This window comes from Pseudophryne corroboree, chromosome 1 (assembly GCF_028390025.1).
Source record: "Pseudophryne corroboree isolate aPseCor3 chromosome 1, aPseCor3.hap2, whole genome shotgun sequence".
Lineage (NCBI taxonomy): Eukaryota > Metazoa > Chordata > Amphibia > Anura > Myobatrachidae > Pseudophryne > Pseudophryne corroboree.
Window position 1 is genome coordinate 751,583,175 of NC_086444.1, and position 17,077 is coordinate 751,600,251.

Consider the following 17,077-nt stretch of genomic DNA (forward strand, 5'->3'; position numbering starts at 1 on the left):
TCTGGCCTTTTCCTTCTTTGTTTTGTACAGATTATGTTTCCTGATAGCATAAACAAAACTTTCGTACTCCTGATGTTGTCACATTCCCACCAACTTTTCTCGCAATTGCTGCATATGAAAGACCATTTTCACGTTAACACCACAATCCTGGATCTCTTCCTGGGTGACCAGTCACCATTTTGCAAAGTGGACGATATTGTTGTATTTATATTTTTCACCCTCAATAGCACTAAACAATACACACAAACATCCAACCGTCATTGCACTTCAGTAACCAAATTCATTCTGCAAAATGAAACAGCCAAACGGACCTTTCCCACCTTCGAACATGCCCTTGCACATGCTCAAACGACAGCTGAATAATAAGAATTTACTTACCGATAATTCTATTTCTCGTAGTCCGTAGTGGATGCTGGGGACTCCGTCAGGACCATGGGGAATAGCGGCTCCGCAGGAGACAGGGCACAAAAATAAAGCTTTAGGATCAGGTGGTGTGCACTGGCTCCTCCCCCTATGACCCTCCTCCAAGCCTCAGTTAGGATACTGTGCCCGGACGAGCGTACATAATAAGGAAGGATATTGAATCCCGGGTAAGACTCATACCAGCCACACCAATCACACCGTACAACTTGTGATCTGAACCCAGTTAACAGTATGACAAACGTAGGAGCCTCTGAACAGACGGCTCACAACAATAACAAGCCGATTTTTTTGTAACAATAACTATGTACAAGTATTGCAGACAATCCGCACTTGGGATGGGCGCCCAGCATCCACTACGGACTACGAGAAATAGAATTATCGGTAAGTAAATTCTTATTTTCTCTAACGTCCTAAGTGGATGCTGGGGACTCCGTCAGGACCATGGGGATTATACCAAAGCTCCCAAACGGGCGGGAGAGTGCGGATGACCCTGCAGCACCGAATGAGAGAACTCCAGGTCCTCCTCAGCCAGGGTATCAAATTTGTAGAATTTAGCAAACGTGTTTGCCCCTGACCAAGTAAATGCTCAGCAAAGTTGTAAAGCTGAGACCCCTCAGGCAGTCGCCCAAGATGAGCCCACTTCCTTGTGGAATGGGCTTTTTCTGATTTTGGCTGTGGCAAGCCTGCCACAGAATGTGCAAGCTGAATTGTACTACAAATCCAGCGAGCAATCGTCTGCTTAGAAGCAGGAGCACCCATCTTGTTGGGTGCATACAGGCTAAACAGCGAGTCAGATTTTCTGACTCCAGTCGTCCTGGAAACATATTTTCAGGGCCCTGACAACGTCAAGTAACTTGGAGTCCTCCAAGTCCCTAGTAGCCGCAGGTACCACAATAGGTTGGTTCATGTGAAAAACAGAAAAACACCTTAAGGAGAAATTGAGGACGAGTCCTCAATTCTGCCCTGTCAGAATGAAAAATTAAGTAAGGGCTTTTATATGATAAAGCCGCCCATTCTGACACACGCCTGGCTGAAGCCAGGGCTAATAGAATCTTCACCTTCCATGTGAAATATTTTAAGTCCACAGTGGTGAGTGGATCAAACCAATGTGATTTTAGGAAACTCAAAACAACATTGAGATCCCAAGGTGCCCCTGGGGGCACAAAAGGAGGCTGTATATGCAGTACCCCTTTTACAAACGTCTGAACTTCAGGCACTGAAGCCAGTTCTTTCTGGAAGAAATTCGACAGGGTCGAAATTTGAACCTTAATGGACCCTAATTTTAGGCCCATAGACAGTCCTGTTTTCAGGAAATGTAGGAAACAACCCAGTTGGAATTCCTCTGTAGGGACCTTCTTGGCCTCACACCACGCAACATATTTTCACCAAATGCGGTGAAAATGTTTTGCGGTTACATCCTTCCTGGCTTCGACCAGGGTAGGGATGACTTCATCTGGAATGCCCTTTCAGGATCCGGCGTTCAACTGCCATGCCGTCAAACGCAGCCGCGGTAAGTCTTGGAACAGACAAGGCCCCTGCTGGAGCAGGTCCTTTCTTAAAGGTAGAGGCCACGGTTCTTCCGTGAGCATCTCTTGAAGTTCTGGGTACCAAGTCCTTCTTGACCCATCCGGAACCACGAGTATCGTTCTTATTCATCTCCTTCCTATGATTCTCAGTACTTTTGGTATGAGATGCATAGGAGGGAACACATACCCTGACTGGTACACCCACAGTGTTACCAGAGCGTCCACCGCTATTGCCTGAGGGTCCCTTGACCTGGCGCAATATCTGTCTAGTTTTTTTTTTTTTTTTGTTCAGGCGGGACGCCATCATGTCCACCTTTGGTTTTTCCCAACGGTTTACAATCATGTGGAAGACTTCCCGCTGAAGTCCCCACTCTCCCGGGTGGAGGTTATGCCTGCTGAGGAAGTCTGCTTCCCAGTTTTCCACTCCCGGAATTAACACTGCTGAGAGTGTTATCACATGATTTTTCGCCTAGCGAAGAATCCTTGCAGTTTCTGCCATTTCCCTCCTGCTTCTTGTGCCGCCGTGTCTGTTTTCGTGGGCGACTGCCGAGATGTTGTCCCACTGGATCAATACCGGCTGACCTTGAAGCAGAGGTCTTGCTAAGCTTAGAGCCTTGCCCTTAGCTCCAGTATATTTACGTGGAGAGAAGTCTCCAGACTTGATCACACTCCCTGGAAATTTTTTCCTTGTGCGACTGCTCCCCAGCCACTCAGGCTGGCATCCGTGGTCACCAGGACCCAGTCCTGAATGCCGAATCTGCGGCCCTTTCATAGATGAGCACTCTGCAGCCACCGCAGAAGAAACACCCTTGTCCTTGGAGACAGGGTTATCCGCTGATGCATCTGAAGATGCGATCCGGACCATTTTCCCAGCAGATCCCACTGAAAGGTTCTTGCGTGAAATCTACAGAATGGGATCGCTTTGTAAGAAACCACCATTTTTCACAGGACCCTTGTGCAATGATGCACTGATACTTTTCCTGGTTTTAGGAGGTTCCTGACTAGCTCGGATAACTCCCTGGCTTTCTTCTCCGGGAGAAAACATCCTATTCTGGACTGTGTCCAGAATCATCCCTAGGAACATTAGACGTGTCGTCGGAATAAACTGCGATTTTGGAATATTTAGAATCCACTCGTGCTGTCGTAGAACTACTTGAGATAGTGCTACTCCGACCGCCAACTGTTCTCTGGACCTTGCCCTTATCAGGAAAGCGTCCATATTTCTTTTAGGAAGAATCATCATTTCGGCCATTACCTTGGTAAAGACCCGGGGTGCCGTGGACAATCCAAACGGCAGCGTCTGAACTGATAGTGACAGTTCTGTACCACAAACCTGAGATACCCTTGGTGAGAAGGGCAAAATTTGGACTTGTAGGTACGCGTCCCTGATATCCAGTGACACCATATCGTCCTGGTTCGCTATCACTGCTCTGAGTGACTCCATCTTGATTTGAACACATGTATGTAATTGTTCAAATCTTTTAGATCTCACCGAGCCGTTTGGCTTCAGTACCACAATATAGTGTGGAATAATACCCCTTCCCTTGTTGTAGGAGGGGTACTTTGATTATCACGTGCTGGGAATACAGCCTGTGAATTTTTTTCCAATACTGCCTCCCTGTCGGAGGGAGACGTTGGTAAAGCAGACTTCAGGAACTTGTGAGGGGAAGACGTCTCGAATTTCCAATGTACACCTGGGATACTACGTGTAGGATCCAGGAGTCCACTTGCGATTGAGCCCACTGCGTGCTGAAACTCTTGAGATGACCCCCCACCGCACCTGAGTCCGCTTGTATGGCCCCAGCGTCATGCTGCGGACTTGGCAGAAGCTGTGGAGGACTTCTGTTCCTGGGAATGGGCTGCCTGCTGCAGTCTTCTTCCCTTTCCTCTAACCCTGGGCAGATATGACTGGCCTTTTGCCCGCCTGCCTTTAAGGGTACGAAAGGACTGAGACTGAAAAGACTGTGTCCTTTTCTGCTGAGATGTGACTTGGGGTAACAAAAGTGGATTTTCCAGCTGTTGCCATGGCCACCAGGTCCGATGGACCGCCCCTTTATACGGCAATACTACCATGTGCCGTCTGGAATCTGCATCACCTGACCACTGTCGTGTCTATAAACATCGTCTGGCAGATATGGACATCACATCTACTCTTGATGCCAGAATGCAAATATCCCTCTGCGCATCTCGCATATATAGAAATGCATCCTTAAAATGCTCTATAGTCAATAAAATATTGTTCCTGTCAAGGGTATCAATATTTTCAGTCAGGAAATCCGACCAAGCCCCCCCAGCGCTGCACATCCAGGCTGAGGCGATTGCTGGTCGTAGTATAACACCAGTATGTGTGTATATACTTCTTAGGATATTTTTCAGCTTCCTATCAGCTGGCTCCTTGAGGGCGGCCGTATCTGGAGACAGTAACGCCACTTGTTGTTATAAGCGTGTGAGCGCCTTATCCACCCTAAGGTGTGTTTCCCAACTCGCCCTCACTTCTGGCGGGAAAGGGTATACCTCCAATAATTTTCTATCGGAGGAAACCCACGTATCATCACACACTTTAATTTATCTGATTCAGGAAAAACTACAAGTAGATTATTCCCACCCTACATAATACCCTTATTTGTGGTACTTGTAGTATCAGAAATATGTAACACCTCCTTCATTGCCCTTAACATGTAACGTGTGGCCCTAAAGGAAAATACGTTTGTTTCTTCACCGTCGACACTGAAGTCAGTGTCCGTGTCTGTCGACCAACTGAGGTAAATGGGCGTTTTTACAAGCCCCTGACGGTGTCTGAGACGCCTGGACAGGTACTAATTTGTTTGCCGGCCGTCTCATGTCGTCAACCGACCTTGCATCGTGTTGACATTATCACGTAATTCCTAAATAAGCCATCCATTCCGGTGTCGACTCCCTAGAGAGTGACATCACCAATACAGGCAATTTGCTCCGCCTCCTCACCAACATCGTCCTCCTACATGTCGACACACACGTACCGACACACAGCACACACACAGGGAATGCTCTGATAGAGGACAGGACCCCACTAGCCCTTTGGGGAGACAGAGGGAGAGTTTGCCAGCACACACCAAAAACGCTATAATTATACAGGGACAACCCCTTATACAAGTGTTTTCCCTTATAGCATTTTCACATATGTAATCATATCGCCAAATAAGTGCCCCCCCTCTCTGTTTTAACCCTGTTTCTGTAGTGCAGTGCAGGGGAGAGCCTGGGAGCCTTCCTCACAGCGGAGCTGAGCAGGAAAATAGCGCCGTGTGCTGAGGAGAATAGGCCCCGCCCCCTAAAACGGCGGGCTCTTCTCCCGGAGTTTGTGAGATCTGGCAGGGGTTAAATACACCCATATAGCCTCAAGGGCTATATGTGATGTATTTTAGCCATAAAAAAGGTATAATACATTGCTGCCCAGGGCGCCCCCCCCCAGCGCCCTGCACCCTCAGTGACCGCTGGTATGAAGTGTGCTGACAACAATGGCGCACAGCTGCAGTGCTGTGCGCTACCTTATGAAGACTGAAAGTCTTCTGCCGCCTGTTTCCGGACCTCTGGACCTCTTCAACTTTGGCATCTGCAAGGGGGGTCGGCGGCACGGCTCCGGGACGAACCCCAGGGTGAGACCTGTGTTCCGACTCCCTCTGGAGCTAATGGTGTCCAGTAGCCTAAGAAGCAAATCCATCCTGCACGCAGGTGAGTTTTCTTCTCTCCCCTAAGTCCCTCGTAGCAGTGAGCCTGTTGCCAGCAGGACTCACTGAAAATAAAAAACCTAAAAAACTTTTTCTAAGCAGCTCTTTAGGAGAGCCACCTAGATTGCACCCTGCTCGGACGGGCACAAAAACCTAACTGAGGCTTGGAGGAGGGTCATAGGGGGGAGGAGCCAGTGCACACCACCTGATCCTAAAGCTTTATTTTTGTGCCCTGTCTCCTGCGGAGCCGCTATTCCCCATGGTCCTGACGGAGTCCCCAGCATCCACTTAGGACGTTAGAGAAAAGGTGTTACTACAAACTGCTTCTTGAATTTCACGCATCTGTACTTCTTTGTCTGACTGAAAGTAGCATAAACTTCCCTTGTAGTGCAAATATTTGACCTCTGTTGGTTGTGTTGAATTCAGCATTACATTTCCTTTAATTTGACATATAAATCCTTGCACTGCGTGAAGTTTAACAGATTTTATAAGCAAAGTTGAAAAGCATTCAAATTTCAAAAAGTGTCTGCAATTTTGACCATGACTCACTCTCTCTCTCTCTCTCTATATATATATTTATTTCTCTAACGTCCTAAGTGGATGCTGGGGACTCCGTAAGGACCATGGGGATTAGCGGCTCCGCAGGAGACTGGGCACAACTATAAAGAAAGCTTTTAGACTACTGGTGTGCACTGGCTCCTCCCACTAAGACCCTCCTCCAGACTTCAGTTACATTCTTGTGCCCGGCTGAGCTGGATGCACACTAGGGGCTCTCCTGAGCACCTAGAAAGAAAGTATATTTAGGTTTTTTATTTTACAGTGAGATCTGCTGGCAACAGACTCACTGCAGCGAGGGACTAAGGGGAGAAGAAGCGAACCTACCTAACAGGTGGTAGTTTGGGCTTCTTAGGCTACTGGACACCATTAGCTCCAGAGGGATCGACCGCAGGACCCGACCTTGGTGTTCGTTCCCGGAGCCGCGCCGCCGTCCCACTTACAGAGCCAGAAGCAACGAAGAGGTCCGGAAAATCGGCGGCAGAAGACTTCGGTCTTCACCAAGGTAGCGCACAGCACTGCAGCTGTGCGCCATTGCTCCTCATGTACACCTCACACTCCGGTCACTGATGGGTGCAGGGCGCTGGGGGGGGGGGGCGCCCTGAGGGCAATATATGACACCTTGGCTGGCAAATCTACATCGTATATAGTCCTAGAGGCTATATAGATGTAAAATTACCCCTGCCAGTATTCCAGAAAAAGCGGGAGAAAGTCCGCCGAAAAGGGGGCGGGGCTTCTCCCTCAGCACACTGGCGCCATTTTCCCCTCACAGTTCCGCTGGAAGGAAGCTCCCTGGCTCTCCCCTGCAGTCTGAACGCTACAGAAGGGTAAAAAAGAGAGGGGGGGCACTAAATTTAGGCGCAGTATAGATATATATATGTAATATATATAAAAAAGCAGCTATAGGGAAAACACTCATTGATAGTGGGATCCCAGTGTTATATAGCGCTCTGGTGTGTGCTGGCATACTCTCTCTCTGTCTCCCCAAAGGGCTTTGTGGGGTCCTGTCCTCTGTCAGAGCATTCCCTGTGTGTTTGCGGTGTGTCGGTACGGCTGTGTCGACATGTTTGATGAGGAGGCTTATGTGGAGGCGGAGCAGATGCCTGTAAATGTGATGTCACCCCCTGCGGGGTCGACACTTGAGTGGATGGTGCTGTGGAAGGAATTACGTGATAGTGTCGACTCCTTACATAAAAGGTTTGACAACATACCAAATGTGGGACAGCCGGCTTCTCAGCCTGTGCCTGCCCTGGCGTCTCAAAAGCCATCAGGGGCTCTAAAATGCCCGCTACCTCAGATGGCTGACACAGATGTCGACACGGATACGGACTTCAGTGTCGACGATGATGAGACTAATGTAACTTCCAATAGGGCCACACGTTACATGATTGAGGCAATGAAAAATGTGTTGCACATTTCTGATGTTACCCCCGGTACCACAAAAAAGGGTATAATGTTTGGAGAGAAAAAACTACCAGTAGCTTTTCCTCCATCTGAAGAGTTAAATGAAGTGTGTGAAGAAGCGTGGGCTTCCCCTGATAAAAAGCTGGTAATTTCTAAGAGGTTACTAATGGCGTACCCTTTCCCGCCAGAGGATAGGTCACGCTGGGAAACATCCCCTAGGGTGGATAAAGCGCTCACACGCTTGTCAAAGAAGGTGGCACTACCGTCTCCGGATACGGCCGCCCTGAAGGAATCTGCTGATAGAAAGCAGGAGGCTATCCTGAAATCTATATATACACACACAGGTGTTATACTGAGACCGGCTATTGCTTCAGCCTGGATGTGCAGTGCTGCTGCTGCGTGGTCAGATTCCCTGTCAGAAAATATAGATACCCTAGACAGGGACACTATATTGCTAAACGTAGAGCATATAAAAGACGCACTTTTATACATGAGGGATGCACAGAGGGATATTTGCCGGCTGGCATCCAAAATTAGTGCAATGTCCATTTCTGCCAGGAGAGGGTTATGGACTCGGCAGTGGGCTGGAGATGCAGATTCCAAACGACACATGGAAGTTCTGCCTTATAAGGAAGAGGAATTGTTCGGGGATGGTCTCTCGGACCTCGTTTCCACAGCAACAGCTGGGAAGTCTACATTTTTACCCCATGTTCCCTCACAACCAAAGAAAGCACCGTATTATCAGGTACAGTCCTTTCGGCCAAATAGGGGCAAGCGGGTTAAAGGCGCGTCCTTTCTGCCCAGAGGCAGAGGTAGGGGAAAGAAGCTGCAGCATACAGCCAGTTCCCAGGAGCAAAAGTCCTCCCCCGCTTCCTCTAAGTCCACAGCATGACGCTGGGGCTTCACAGGCGGAGCCAGGTACGGTGGGGGCCGGTCTCAAAAACTTCAGCAATCAGTGGGCTCGCTCACAGGTGGATCCCTGGATCCTTCAAGTAGTATCTCAGGGGTACAAGCTGGAATTCGAGAGGTCTCCCCCCCGCCGTTTCCTCAAATCTGCCTTGCCAACCAAGGCAGTGTTACAGGCAATTCACAAGCTGTATTCACAACAAGTGATAGTAAAAGTGCCCCTACTTCAACAAGGAAGGGGTTACTATTCCACAATGTTTGTGGTACCGAAACCGGATGGTTCAGGGAGACCCATTTTAAATTTGAAATCCTTGAACACATATATAAAAAAATTCAAGTTCAAGATGGAATCGCTCAGGGCGGTTATTGCAAGCCTGGACGAGGGGGATTACATGGTATCACTGGACATCAAGGATGCTTACCTACATGTCCCCATTTACCATCCTCACCAGGAGTACCTCAGATTTGTGGTACAAGATTGTCATTACCAATTCCAGACGTTGCCGTTCGGTCTATCCACGACTCCGAGGGTCTTTACCAAGGTAATGGCCGAAATGATGATACTCCTTCGAAAGAAGGGAGTTTTAATTATCCCGTACTTGGACGATCTCCTGATAAAGGCGAGGTCCAGAGAGCAGTTGTTGGTAGGGGTAGCACTATCTCGGGAAGTGCTACAACAGCACGGCTGGATTCTAAACATTCCAAAGTCACAGCTGGTCCCTACGACACGCCTGCTGTTCCTAGGGATGGTTCTGGACACAGAACAGAGAAAAGTGTTTCTCCCGGAGGAGAAGGCCAAGGAGCTGTCATCTCTAGTCAGAGGCCTCCTAAAACCAAAACAGGTGTCGGTGCATCACTGCACGCGGATCCTGGGAAAAATGGTAGCTTCCTACGAAGCAATTCCATTCGGCAGGTTTCATGCAAGAACCTTTCAGTGGGACCTGTTGTACAAGTGGTCCGGATCGCATCTTCAGATGCATCGTCTGATAACCCTGTCTCCGAGGACACGGGTGTCTCTGCTGTGGTGGCTGCAGAGTGCTCATCTTCAAAAGGGCCGCAGATTCGGCATACAGGACTGGGTCCTGGTGACCACGGATGCCAGCCTTCGAGGCTGGGGAGCAGTCACACAGGGAAGAAACTTCCAAGGACTATGGTCAAGTCAGGAGACTTCCCTGCACATAAATATTCTGGAACTGAGGGCCATTTACAATGCCCTAAGTCAGGCAAAACCCCTGCTTCAAAACCAGCCGGTACTGATCCAGTCAGACAACATCACGGCGGTCGCCCATGTAAATCGACAGGGCGGCACGAGAAGCAGGACGGCGATGGCAGAAGCCACAAGGATTCTCCGATGGGCGGAAAATCACGTGTTAGCACTGTCAGCAGTGTTCATTCTGGGAGTGGACAACTGGGAAGCAGACTTCCTCAGCAGGCACGACCTCCACCCGGGAGAGTGGGGACTTCATCCAGAAGTCTTTCAAATGATTGTAAACCGGTGGGAAAAGCCACAGGTGGACATGATGGCGTCCCGCCTAAACAAAAAGCTAGAAAAATATTGCGCCAGGTCGAGAGACCCGCAGGCGATAGCTGTGGACGCTCTGGTAACACCGTGGGTGTACCGATCGGTTTATGTGTTCCCTCCTCTTCCTCTCATACCAAAGGTACTGAGGATAATAAGGAGAAGAGGAGTAAGAACTATACTCATTGTTCCGGATTGGCCAAGAAGAGCGTGGTACCCGGAACTTCAAGAAATGATGTCAGAGGACCCATGGCCTCTACCGCTCAGACAAGACCTGCTGCAGCAAGGGCCCTGTCTGTTCCAAGACTTACCGCGGCTGCGTTTGACGGCATGGCGGTTGAACACCGGATCCTGAAGGAAAAGGGCATTCCGGAGGAAGTCATTCCTACGCTGATTAAAGCTAGGAAAGAAGTAACCGCAAACCATTATCACCGCATATGGCGAAAATATGTTGCGTGGTGTGAGGCCAGGAAGGCCCCAACGGAAGAATTTCAGCTGGGCCGTTTCCTGCACTTCCTACAGTCAGGGGTGACTATGGGCCTTAAATTGGGTTCCATTAAGGTCCAGATTTCGGCTCTATCGATTTTCTTCCAGAGAGAACTGGCTTCACTACCTGAAGTTCAGACTTTTGTTAAGGGAGTGCTGCATATTCAGCCCCCTTTTGTGCCTCCAGTGGCACCTTGGGATCTCAACGTGGTGTTGGATTTCCTAAAGTCACATTGGTTTGAGCCACTGAAAACCGTGGATTTGAAATCTCACGTGGAAAGTGGTCATGTTGTTGGCCTTGGCTTCGGCCAGGCGTGTATCAGAATTGGCGGCTTTGTCATGTAAAAGCCCTTATCTGATTTTCCATATGGATAGGGCAGAATTGAGGACTCGTCCCCAGTTTCTCCCCAAAGTGGTATCAGCTTTTCATCTGAACCAACCTATCGTGGTGCCTGCGGCTACAAATGACTTGGAGGCTTCCAAGTTGTTGGATGTAGTCAGGGCCCTAAAAATCTATGTTTCCAGGACAGCTGGAGTCAGAAAGACTGACTCGCTCTTTATCCTGTATGCGCCCAACAAGTTGGGTGCACCTGCTTCAAAGCAGACTATTGCTCGCTGGATCTGTAGTACGATTCAGCTTGCACATTCTGCGGCTGGACTGCCGCATCCTAAATCAGTAAAAGCCCATTCCACAAGGAAGGTGGGCTCTTCTTGGGCGAGCAGCTACTTGGTCGGGGTCAAACACGTTTGCTAAATTCTACAAGTTTGACACCCTGGCTGAGGAGGACCTTGAGTTTGCTCATTCGGTGCTGCAGAGTCATCCGCACTCTCCCGACCGTTTGGGAGCTTTGGTATAATCCCCATGGTCCTTACGGAGTCCCCAGCATCCACTTAGGACGTTAGAGAAAATAAGAATTTACTCACCGGTAATTCTATTTCTCATAGTCCGTAGTGGATGCTGGGCGCCCATCCCAAGTGCGGATTGTCTGCAATACTTGTATATAGTTATTGCTTAACTTAAGGGTTATTGTTGAGCCATCTGTTGAGAGGCTCAGTTGTTATCATACTGTTAACTGGGTATTGTATCACGAGTTATACGGTGTGATTGGTGTGGCTGGTATGAGTCTTACCCGGGATTCAAAATCCTTCCTTATTGTGTCAGCTCTTCCGGGCACAGTATCCTAACTGAAGTCTGGAGGAGGGTCTTAGTGGGAGGAGCCAGTGCACACCAGTAGTCTAAAAGCTTTCTTTATAGTTGTGCCCAGTCTCCTGCGGAGCCGCTAATCCCCATGGTCCTTACGGAGTCCCCAGCATCCACTACGGACTATGAGAAATAAAATTACCGGTGAGTAAATTCTTATTATTTTTATATATATATATATATATATATATATATATATATATATATATATATATAAATAAATTGGTGTGGGAGAAAGGTCAGGCTACATCTGGAACAATTGTATACTGCATACAATGACCAGTTTGCAAATGAATGAATCTGTTAGTAAAGCCCAATGCTTGTGACCAGCCTCGAGCATTACTATTCTCCTGTAACCCTTGAATATTACAGTCAAGTTAGCATTCTACGTCATTGATACGCTTTTTCTTGCAGCTCCAAGTACTTATCTGGTCTTCTTGCTAAGTAAAGGGGGGTACACACGGAGAGATCCGTGCTTAAAATCTAAGCAATCTTGCTAGATTGCTTAGATTTTAAGCACGGATCTGCCGTGTGTATGCCCTCCAGCGATAGCGATGCGCGGCCCCGCGCATCGCTATCGCCGGTGCTAGATTGAGCCTGCATGCAGGCTCAATCTAGCGGGTCGCTCACTTCACCGTTGTGTGAAGTGAGCGCCCCCCCGCCGGCTTTCCCCCTCGCTCAGCACATCGCGCTGTGCTGAGCGGGGTGAGAGATGTGTGCTGAGCGGTCTGTGTTAAGATCGCTCAGCACACATCTCTCCCGTGAGTACCCCCCTTAACAGATGAACACTGAGCATTTAGAAGAAAGCTTCTTATAGAAGGCTGCTGAAAGTTATTTACAATAACCATGACTAGACCTCCCCTTTGCTATACCCACAAGAAAAGACAGTTTGCATTGATAAAAAAAAAAAAAAAGAAAAAAAACCTCACTTTTGTTTTTGGTCTGAACTTACTCATGAAAAACTCTTTTAATTCACTCTCGTCGATATCATGCGGCAGGTTGCCAACAAAGAGCTGGTGACTGTCAGGATAACGGAACATGCGTCGGTTGTCTGATTCTCCCTGTTCTGTTTCACCTCGTCCTATAAGCACAGTGGGAAAGGCAATTATCAGCATTTGTTTTACAGCAAAGCATAAAACACATTAATATGTATTACTCGTAAATCAATATATCTATGTCACTCCCACATCTACCAGTCATCTTATCTAGCTAACCTGCCACTTAAATATTTTTTAACTGGTGTGGCCACTTGCTCTGTCCGTAGCAATTTAAAAAGAAAATCAGTTTTGCACATGTGTAGAATGGCTTTCCTCCTATAGTTCTCCTTAGCTTGGACTCTCAAAGATCCTTGATAAAAAGTTTGTACCCCTGGAACCAGAGTGAATATTCTTTCAAAAACAACCAATAGTGCTGTTAAGTACAGAAGCCTCAAATCACTGGCCAAACACTCTTATAAAAAGAAGTAACTTAGCTTTTATTTATCAGTTAATTTTATAATACACACATTCTGCAGCGCTTTACAGAGCATTTTCACAACAGTCCCTGCCCAAGTGGAGCGGGCTATCCATATTCCCTACCACGTGTACACACATTCATGCTATGGTTAATTTTGTTGGGAGCCAATTTATCTGCCAGAATATTTTTGGATCATGAAAGTAAACCAGAGTACCCAGATGAAACCCATGTAAGCACAGAGAACATACAAACTCCACACTGTTCGGACCATGGTGGGAATCAAACACATAACCTCAGTGCTGTGAGACAGTAATGATGGCAATTACACCATCAGTACTGCCCAAAAATATAAAAGTAATAATATAAAAACAGTGATTCAAAAGTCGCAATATACCTTTTTATTTCAAAAACTGTGCAGGAAATGGGATAACTGAATACTCCAGTAAGGTATGGGTAAGGTGGACTATCTTTTAGGGTAAGTAATGAACATGGGGGGTAATTCAGACCTGATTGCTGCTGTGCGTTTTCGCACAGCAGGTGATCAGAGGCAAACTGCGCATGCACCACAATGCGCAGGCGCGACGGATGACTGCATAGCAGATCGCCAGTCAGCAATGGGTTTGTGCGAAGGATCCACTCACACGGGCAATCACAAGGAGATTGACAGGAAGAGGAAGTTTGTGGGTGGCAACTGACCGTTTTCAGGGAGTGTTTGGAAAATCGCAGGCGTTTCCAAACGATTGCAGGGAGGGTGTCTGAAGTCAAATCCGGTCCTGAACAGACTGATATGATCGCAGCAGCCGAGTGAGTCCTGGGCTCCGCAGAGACTGCACAACATCAGTTTGTGCAGCTCTGCGACACATGCGATCGAACACTTACACAGCGAAAATACACTCCCCCTGTAGGCGGCGACTATTTGATCACAGGGCTGCAAAAACGCTTCCCAGCGTTCAGGTCTGAATTACCCTCATTGGCGCCATCTTGAAACTAAGTCAGTTTTTACAAATGGAAAGGGGGTCGTGTAACATGTCAAACATCAGAATTTGCTGAAAAGTGTATTGCCGCAAACAGATTTGAAATAGCAGTTATGGTTTAAAAGTTACAACACTTTTTTTGTTGCAGGTAACTGAAGATGGCTTTGACAAAAAAAGGATAGAATTGAGGTAATTATGATGTCTGGAGTACAAAGTTTCTGGGGGGGAATTCAAATGTTTGAACAGTCAGTTGGGTGTCTTTTTTCCTGTGTTAGATAGGAAAAAACAGACACCCAACTTACTTTCAAACAATTGAATATCCCCCTCTGTGTCATAGCTGCAGATTTTAACCAACACCCAGAAAGACCTCCAATTTCACATAACACTTATGCGCCCTACACATTAGGCGATGTGCCGCCGAGGTGCCCGACGGCCGATACGGACGACGGGCGACCCGGCGACCCCCGTCACGCGGCTCCATTGAAGTGCAGGCAAATATGGACGAGATCGTCCATATTGGCCTGCATGTACAGCCGACGGGGGACCAGCGATGAACGAGCGCGGGGCCGCGCATCGTTCATCGCTGGAGCCTCCACACTGAAAGATATGAACGAGTTCTCGTTCATTTATGAACGAGATAGTTCATATCTTTCAAAAAAATCGGCCAGTGTGTAGGGCCTATTAGATGTTCTGTACCCTCCAATCTTCATTCCACAGATCGCAGTAAGTGATTGGAGGGTACTGAACATCTAAGTGTTATGTGAAATTAGAGGTCTTTCTGGGTGTCGGTTGTTAAAACCACCCGTGCTTCTGCAGACACGTTATTGTCTATTACAGATGAGACAGGAGCAATTCCTGAGACTGTGCCAGGATTAAAAGATTGTCGAGGTATGGAAAAATTCTTATCCCCTGCTGGCGGAGATAAGCTGCCATTACCACCATAATCTTCGTAAATACTCTGGGGGCTGTGGCTAACCTAAAAGATAGGGCCTGGAACTGAAAAATGCTGTTAGAGGATAGCGAACCTGAGATCGCACTGATGGGACAGTGCTATAGGAACATGTTGGTAAGCATCCTGGATATCCAGGGATACCATATAATCCCCTGGCTAAATGGAAACTGAGGTATTCAAATGTACTTGTTCAGCACTTTGAGATAGTATGGGCAGGAATGACCCATTTGGCTTCTGAACTAGAAACAGGTTGGAGTAAAAACCCTGTCCTCGTTGTGCAGGAGGAACTGGAATGATTACCCCTGACTGAAGCAATTTCTGAACTGCCTCTTTCAAAGCCCTGACCTTTGTCTCTACCAGAGACCGGCTGGTACAAAAAAACCTTTGAGGAGTGTGTTTCTTGAAGACAAATGCATAACCGAGAGACACCGCTGCCTACACCTAGGCATCTGTTGTAGACTGCTGCCAGATCTGACAAACTGAAGAAGTCGGCCCCCCACCCTGGAATACCCCAGGTGGAGTCCCGCACCATCAGGCTGATGGCTTATTTTCTGTTTTACCAACCGGCCCTCGGGTAGCCGAATACATTTTAGTCTTACCAGACTTGTTGTATTGGGGCTATTTGCCATCACTTTTCACTTTAGCTTTTCCTTGAGACCGAAAAGGCCAAAAAGCTGGAACTTTGGGTTTGAATTTGTATGTGTAAGGGAACTTTACTTTCTTTGAGTCTACTTCTGACTTCAAAATACAGTATCTGTCAATTCTTTATCAAAAAGAATATCTCCAGAGAAAGGTAAAGACTCCAAAACCTTTTTAGATTCTGAATCAGCTTTCCATGTACGTAGCCAAACTGATCTGCGGCTACTGTTGAAGCGGATGCCCTGGAGGCAATTGTACTTAGATCCAAAGCTGCTTCTTTCAAAAACATTGCAGACTGTTTTATATGTGCCATATGGGATTTTTGCTCTCCAGATGCCATTGAAAGATCTCCTTCCAATGCATCAGCCCAGGCAGTCACTGCTTTTGCCATCCAAGCTGAAGCCATGGCTGGTGTTATTACTGCCCCAGACAGGGAAAAAATGTTTTTTTACAAACCATCCACTCTCCTATCCGTGACATAATTTACTGATGTTGAAGGCAGATAACATGCGTATCTACTTTAAGGGCCACCTCCCCCTTTTTAAACAATCCCCAGCTGGAAGAGGATAATGAGTTTTATGGTAAGAACTTACCTTTGTTAAAACTCTTTCTGCGTGGTACACTGGGCTCCACAAGGATAGACATGGGGGGGGGGGGGGTGTAGAGTAGGATCTTGATCCGAGGTACCAACAGGCTGAAAAGCTTTGACTGTTCCCAGAATGCATAGCGCCGCCTCCCTGCACAGGAGCTCAGTTTTTAGTTAACCAGCCCAATGCAGTAGCAGGAAAAAAGACGACAACAGTTAGTAGCCACATACACCACACTCTCACGACAGGAGAAGTGTCAGCGGCTAATGCCATACCAACCCAAAGAAGCTAAGTGCGTCAGGGTGGGCGCCTTGTGGAGCCCAGTGTACCTCGCAGAAAGTTTTAACAAACTTAAGTTCTTACCATAAAACTCATTTTCTGCTGCGGGGTACACTGGGCTCCACAAGGATAGACATAGGGGATGTCCTAAAGCAGTTCCTTATGGGAGGGGACGCACTTTAATGGGCACAAGAACCCTGCATCCTGGGAAGCGGCAGTATCGAAGGCATAGAACCTTATGAACGTGTTCACAGATGACCACGTAGCCGCCTTGCACAATTGCTCAAGGGTCGCACCACGACGGGCCGCCCAAGAAGGTCCCACAGACTGTGTAGAATGGGCCGTAATGTGAGCAGGAGCCGAGAGGCCAGCCCTCACATAAGCATGTGCAATCACCATTCTAATCCATTTGGCCAAAGTTTGCTTGTGAGCAGGCCAGCCCCGTTTGTGAAATCCAAACAGCACAA

The 17,077-nt window shown here is 47.7% G+C and overlaps 1 protein-coding gene across 5 annotated transcripts in view; it reads right to left on the reverse strand.

Moving 5' to 3' along the window:
• The window catches only part of G3BP2 (G3BP stress granule assembly factor 2), a 224,714-nt gene that overhangs the window by 8,552 nt on the left and 199,085 nt on the right, over positions 1 to 17,077 (reverse strand). For all 5 annotated transcript variants that reach the window (XM_063916905.1, XM_063916914.1, XM_063916878.1 and 2 more), the window contains one exon: positions 12,677 to 12,805. In XM_063916905.1, the coding sequence (XP_063772975.1) occupies positions 12,677 to 12,805 (129 nt within the window). The remainder of the gene's footprint in view (positions 1 to 12,676; positions 12,806 to 17,077) is intronic.